Source organism: Paroedura picta, chromosome 11, assembly GCF_049243985.1.
Source record: "Paroedura picta isolate Pp20150507F chromosome 11, Ppicta_v3.0, whole genome shotgun sequence".
Lineage (NCBI taxonomy): Eukaryota > Metazoa > Chordata > Lepidosauria > Squamata > Gekkonidae > Paroedura > Paroedura picta.
In genome coordinates this window covers 30,957,468-30,964,513 of record NC_135379.1, presented here as the reverse complement: position 1 = coordinate 30,964,513, position 7,046 = coordinate 30,957,468, and the positions used below count along the sequence as shown (strand labels likewise).

Here is a 7,046-nt window from a genome sequence, read left to right as displayed (position 1 = left end):
CTGTGCCCACTTCTCTGAAGGGGCATGTCAACACTCCTGGGGTTCCTTGAACCCTAAAAAATATTTCAGGGATTCCTCCATTGTTAAAAGGTTGAAAAAGGCTGGGTGCTGCGGACCATCTAAAACGTAAGGGGAAATAAAAACTGCCTCCTCCCCTCCATCTACTGAGTTGCACCCCCTGTCCCATCTCTGGTCCAGCTGCCTCCTTCAAAGCCACCTGGTCAGTCCATGTAAGTCCATACTATTTGAAAGTTTTTGATCCCGATTTCTTTGTCTTATTGTAGCCCCTCCCACTTTACTGTTATTTATCCTGGTGTGAGCTGTCTCCATATGGAGAGGCAGATGTGGCTTGCTTAGGGTCCTCATTGGGGGGGAAGTCATGGCATAAAGGAAGTGAATAAATTAAACACATTCTGTACCGGGATATGACAGATCTAGGAAAGCCCCAGAACAGAGCTAAGTAACTGCTGTGGACATGTTAGTGGTGGGCTTCCAGAATAGATCTGTGACATTTTAATAAGTTGTATTTAACATTCTGTTTCTTTGGGGAGATGTGGGCCTCTTTAATTTTACGATGCAGCCCTGAGTCTCAGTGGTCCATTCATTTAGCACTAGACGGGAGTTCTGTGTTCAAATCCTACAGCTCTCATGAGGCTTATGCAGCCCAATCCTCTATAAGGGATTGTTGTGGGGATAAAAATGGGGAGAATCCCATATATATTTGAAGGCAGAGTGAGGCAAAAATGTACTGCTTCTAGAGAGCTAGTTCCCTTCTTAATTTGGAATGGGTGGGAGAAAGAACTAAAATCCTTTTAACAGTCATTCTGTGGCAGGAACGGCCTCTGGAAGTGCGGGACCTTCCCGCCAGAATCCTCCTGGGGGCTCCACGCCCGAGGTTCCCGTCCACGGACCTTTTCATCCGTGGGCCACCGTGACCGTGCCTTTCTGGCCGGCTTCTCCAGACGGGAAGGACGTGGCCGGGCGAGGCTGCCCTGTGCCTGGTTTCTGCGCCAGCGCCAGCAACCGTCGAGGGCTTCTTCAGGCGCGGCCCACGTGGGGCCATCTCCTCTCTCCCTCCCCCTGGCCAGCCAGCCCAGGCTCCAGCGCCGCTTCTCCCACCCCGCGCCCAGCCCAGACAAAAGCCCCCTCCCTTCCCCTCCCCTCCCCTCCCCTCGCCCCGTCTCCGGCCGCCTGGGCTGTCCTCTCCCTCCTCCTCCTCCTCCTCCTCCTCCCCCCGCGCGTCCCCGGGGGCCAAGGGTGGGAAGTGCGAGCTTCCGCTCCGTTTGTCTGTCCCGGCCGCCTCCCCCGCCAAGTCCAGAGAGCGGCGCGGCCACAGCCAGCCGCAGCCGGGGGAGCGAGAGCCGCCTCCGCCGCAGAACCAGGCGATGAAGCCGCCAGCGGGCTGGGGCTCCGGCCGAGACCCGTGAGCCGGTCCTCGCGGGCGGGCTTTGCAACTTGCACAGGAGCCGTCTGCCCGTGGCTGCAGGCGCTTCTGTTCGCCGCCGCCGCCGGAGGAGGACCCCGGTGCGTCCCCGCCGCGCAGCAGAGGGGGATGCCGGAGAGACGCCGCTGGGGCCGGGGAAGCAGCCCGCCGCTCGCCCCGGCGGGATGGAGCGCATGGTCCGCCTGATGCAGCTGCTGCTCGTGGGCTGCGCCCTGGCTCTGCTCTCGCCGCCGGCGGAGCCCGTGTGCCCGGAGCCATGCGACTGCCAGCAGCAGCAGCACCTCCTGTGCACCAACCGCGGGCTGCGGGCCGTGCCCAAGACCCCGGCGCCGCAGGGCATCCTCACCTACAGCCTCGGCGGGAACTTCATCGCCAACATCTCCGCCTTCGACTTCCACCGCCTGGTGGCGCTGCAGCGGCTGGACTTGCAGTACAACCGCATCCGCGCGCTCCACCCCAAGGCCTTCGAGCGCCTGGCGCGCCTGGAGGAGCTCTACCTGGGCAACAACCTGCTGGCCGCCTTGGCTCCGGGCACGCTGCGACCCCTGGGCAAGCTGCGCATCCTCTACGTCAACGCCAATGAGATCAGTTACCTCAGCGCGGCTTCCTTCGCCGGCCTGGGCAGCCTGGTCAAGCTGCGGCTGGACGGCAACGCCTTGGCCTCGCTGGGCGACACCACCTTTGCCGGGATGGCCAACTTGGTCTACTTGCACCTGGAGGCCAACCGCATCCGCTGGCTGAGCCGCAGTGCCTTTGCCGGGCTGGGCAAACTGCGCTTCCTGGACTTGTCGGGCAACCAGCAGAATTCGTTGCGCCACCCCGACACCTTCCGGCCTATGCGCTTGCTCAGCACCCTCCTTCTCTCAGGCAACAACATCCAGCAGCTGGCCAAAGGGGTTTTCCAGCACTTGCCCAATTTGACCAAGCTGTCTCTGAGTGGGAACCGCCTGGCCTGGCTGGCGCCAGAGGCCTTCGTAGGACTGGGGGCCCTCAAGGAGTTGCGCCTGGAAGGCAACTTGCTGAGCCAGCTCCCTGCCCCTTTGCTGCACCCGTTGCGCAGCCTAGAAGTGCTAGACCTGAGCCACAACTCTCTCGTTAGCCTTCACTCGGCCGCCTTTGGCCGCCTGCACAAGCTGCGGGAGCTCAGCTTGCAGGAGAACGCCCTGACCACCGTCTCTGGGGATCTTTTTGCCTCCAGTCCAGCTCTCTACCGACTGGAGCTTGAGGGGAATTCTTGGAGCTGTGATTGCCACCTGCGAGGCTTGAAAGGCTGGCTGGGCTCCTGGCACTCCCAGGGGCGCCTCCTGACCGTCTTTGTGCAGTGCCGCAAGCCGCTTGCCCTGGCTGGGAAATATCTCGATTATCTGGAGGATTCCCAGCTCCTCTCTCCTCCCAACGGCTCTTGTTCTGAAGGGGCAGCCTCTCCTTCCCCACCCCCTCAAGTCAATGCCAGCTACAGCCCAGGCGTGGGGCAGGAGAGGCTGAGCACTTTGCCTCCTGCCTCAACCATGCAGCTGGTCAGTTCCCGGAAGACATTTGTCCTCCTGCCAGAAAGAGGCATCTTGGGGACAGACACTAGCCCTACCCACTCAGCTTCCAGCTTGCTGCTCAGCACCCGCCCCCCTCCTCTGCCTGGTGGCGCGTGGCCCAGGCGGGCAGGGAAACACCACTGGGTCTCTTCTGTCTCTGCTGTCCCTCCGCTGGTCACTGACCCGTGTGATTTTAACAAGCTGTTCCTCTACAACTTGTCAGTGGAGTCCGTGAGCACCAGTGCGGTGACAGTGCGCTGGGGGGTCCGCCCGCATCGTAGCCCCCGGTTGCTGGGGCCCGTGCGCTTCAGAATCCTTTTTGACCGCTTTGGGGCTGCTGTCAAGTTCCAGCGTTTTGTTTATCTCCCTGAGTGGAGCGAACCGACGGCCACACTCCAGGAGCTGCGCTCTGATACCCCGTACTTGGTCTGTGTGGAGGGCGTCATCGGGGGCCGGGTCTGCCCCGTGGCACCACGGGACCATTGTGCGGGGCTGGTCACCTTGCCGGAAGAGGATGTGGGAGCGGCTGCTGCTGTGGCAGGCAGGGCCCAAGGCCCAGACCAGCAGCTTCTCATCCTGGTGCTGCTGGCAGTGAATGCACTGCTGCTGCTTCTGGCCTTGGCAGCCTGGGCCTCCCGCCTGGTGCGGAAGAAGGTGCTCGGGTGCCGTCGGAGGAAGGCAGCATCGCCGGTACATGTTAGGCAGATGTACTCCACTCGACGGCCCTTGCGCTCCATGGGCACCGGTGTCTCTGCAGACTTCTCTGGCTTCCAGTCCCACCGTCCTCCCCGTAGCACTGTGTGTGCCTTAAGTGAGGCTGACCTCATTGAGTTCCCCTGTGAGCGCTTCCTGGACAGTGCTGTGGGCGGAAGTAGCAGCACCGCCCGCCGTGGAGAGGATCACCTGCTGCAGCGGTTTGCCGACTAAGCGGAGGGTGGTGGGTGGTGGGGTATGGGCTCAAGATATTCACAGATTGTAAGAATCTGCCATGCTGGAGTCTGCTGCCTGTTGAAATCATGGTTTGGGAGGGTGTAAATCATGGTTTAGGAACTGTAGTCTATACTTGGCTAAGGGACCACCATTGGACAAAAATGGTGGTTTATCTGACCAACAGGGGGATGGCTGTAGAACAGAATAAGCTGGGAGACAGCAGCTAAGGAAGTTTTCTATTTACATAAATGGTTGCTACTTAGGAACCGAACTTAACTACCATGGGATTCCACCACTATTCTTTCCGGATGTTGGATGGGCACTGATTCTTGTTCACTAGGAAACAGCAGTATGCAAAAAATCCTTGTGTGGGTTCATTTTCTTAGCCGTCCCATCGTTGGGCCACCCGGATATCTTCCGGCCTCAGCACCCTCCTTTTCTCAGGCAACAGTATACAGCAGTTTCCGCTGGGAAATGTTACTTCTTTCGTTATACTCTGTGCCCCTGGATTTATCTTTGTTGCTAATAATAATTATTTTTGAACAGGAAATGAACCAAGATAGAAACTGAGATGAAAAAAATGGTGCTGTGTATGTTCCCAGCTAAACTGGTTCATGTGCCTTTTATGGTGCCTTTACCTGTGGTCTAGCACCATTTTATGTGCTGTTCCTGTTAATGAATACCAGGTCACAGGTAGGGCTCCTGTTTCTCTGGACTATGATCTGGTTAGATTTTAATTAAGTTGTGAACATTGCAACAGAACTGTTTTCCATACTGGTGGAAGTAGTAACATGTGCTAACCAGTCATCCTCCTGCTTCTGCCACCAGTAAGAGTATACTGGCATTGCTGTGCAAGCCAAAGGTTAAGGAAGGGCTGAGGAAGAGCACATATTTTGCCAGTGAAGATCCCAGATTTGAGTCCCTGGCAGCTCCAATTAATGCCTTGAATAAATTTTTGTTGGTCTTAAGGGTGCCACTGGACTCTGATTTTGTTTTGTTGAATCTCAGAGTGTTAGGAAAGTCCTTTTTCTACCATATGGCTGTAGTGGTTAAGTTCAGCAGCTTCTAATCTAGCAAGCTGGGCTTGATTCTCTGCACCTCCACATGCTGGGTGATCTTGGGCTGGTCACAGTCCTGTTAGAGCTGTTCTCACAGAGCAGTTCTTTCAGAGCTCTCTCACCCCCCTCCCCCCCTCACAAGGTGTCTGTTGTGGGGAGAGAAAGGGAAGGTGATTGTAAGCTGCTTTGAGACTCCTTCTGGAAGTGAAAACTGGGGTATAAAGTCAACTCTTCTTCAACAGACAGTTGTGAACTAGAGAGACCAGTGACTCAGCATGAGGCAGTTGTTCATGTACATGGTAGTATTACTATGTTTTGTAGTTCCACTCCAGCAATGGATTTTTCAGGAGTGCTGAAAAGATACACAGTTGTGTTTAAAGGGGACCTATGAGGCTGTAGAATTGACCCCCTAGTGCCAAATTATTGTATCTGATGATGAAGTTAATGAAATTTCAGATACTGCCTTTCATAGATTTGACTTTGTTAAGAACAGCCAGGTTTGCCTCACTGTTGTCAGATAATGTGAACTCAACTTACTACTATAATACGGTAGTAGGATTGTTCTTGAATTTATAACATTAACACTGACATTTAAAACAAATTTTAAACTATTTTGATGCCTAGTCTTTTAATAAGGCGTTTCCCAAAGGGTTTCCTTGAAAATGAATGTTAGTTTGTTCATAGTTTTTAAAAAAGGAGAGAGTGGTGCATTTTATATCAAGCAAGTTTTGTTTTTTAATTCCAGTGAATGTGAGATGTTTTTATGTGTGTTTCTATAAATATGCAAAGGTTTAATGTAAACCAGTTTTTTATTTTGTAAGGCTAAATTGCAGACACCACTAGGAAAAACTAACCAAATGTTGTTACAATTTGTTTAGAATGAATTATTTTTACAATGGTCTTGAATAAATACTTTTTGGTACTTGTACAACTTAGTGTTTTTTTTAAAGCTTGCATGATACATATTGAGAAGTGAATCATTAAGTTCACAATAAAGAAAGGAGTGTGTTTGGTAGAGAACATGGAGATATCATTTCTGAAAATAACCATCAGAACATAGTTCAAACATCTGAAGCATTTTCAGACATCCCCAATTAGACATCCCCTTTGGAATGTACTTTTATTTGGTCTGGAGGGTTATTTTTAATATCAAGAAAGTCATCCATCTATTGTTTTATAAATACATTGTTATAAAGGATTTTGGGTCACATTAGAAGGCATATAGCTACTTACATTTAATTTGATTCACAATAGAAACTTTGTATGTGCTTTCATTTGAAATGAGTCATATTTATATTTGATGTTAGCTTTTTATTTTTCACCTTGTTGAGCTGCGATGTCATCAGACATTTTCAGGTAATTTATTGGGTCACAATTCACTGGGATGTTTTTTAGAGTGATTTGTTCAGTAGTACATGAGAAATATGCCCTTTGTGGTCCTGAACATCTGTTTCTTTCAGTGACTCTTGCACAGGGAAACCATCTGCTGGATTGTGCCTCTATAGATCACCCCTCCAAGGAAATAAAATTGGCATGACCTTTGGGTTTGCAAAAATATGATTTTTTTCTTCATAAACCCGTCCCCCATTGTGTTGTTTTAGGTCTCACACAAATATTCCTTCTTATATTTGGAACAATCTAAACATGTTTTGGTTAGATTTCTGGCCACATTCCATGTTTCTTGACCTATGATACTTGGATTCATGTCAGACTCCATATTCTTGATGCGTTCCATCCCAGCCCTGGAAACTGGTGTGTTTCCTGGTATGAGAGGCCAGAAAACAGGAAAAAAATAATTAAATTCTAATGAAGGCCACTGGTGCTCAGATTCACTCATTTTTTCATTGTGTGAGAATTCTTCTATGCAGATATCTGACATTTTCACATCCAACACTATAAAGTACAACTTTGTGTGTGTGTTGTCTTGTGCTCTGTGTAAATCCTGTTAGATTGAGGTAGAATACAAATAGATTTTATCCAGTTAATGCAAGGAAATGTGCTTCATTTTAATGCTAACTTGCTTCTATGTGCAAGGTGAGCCAAGAGGCTTTGGCAGTCTTGAAACTCTCTAGCAGATGTATTCAT

General features: G+C 51.4%; 1 protein-coding gene across 1 annotated transcript; it reads left to right on the top strand.

Moving 5' to 3' along the window:
* Positions 1-1,137: 1,137 nt before the first annotated feature.
* Positions 1,138-5,892, top strand: TRIL (TLR4 interactor with leucine rich repeats). The gene has a single exon (XM_077303157.1). It carries the CDS (start codon positions 1,609-1,611, stop codon positions 3,898-3,900), a length of 2,292 nt encoding a protein of 763 aa, XP_077159272.1. The 5' UTR covers positions 1,138-1,608; the 3' UTR covers positions 3,901-5,892.
* The last annotated feature ends 1,154 nt before the right edge of the window (positions 5,893-7,046 follow it).

What these genes read in the sequence shown, in the direction of transcription:
- TRIL (XM_077303157.1), top strand. Translation starts at nt 1,609, where the DNA reads ATGGAGCGCATGGTCCGCCTGATGCAGCTGCTGCTCGTGGGCTGCGCC.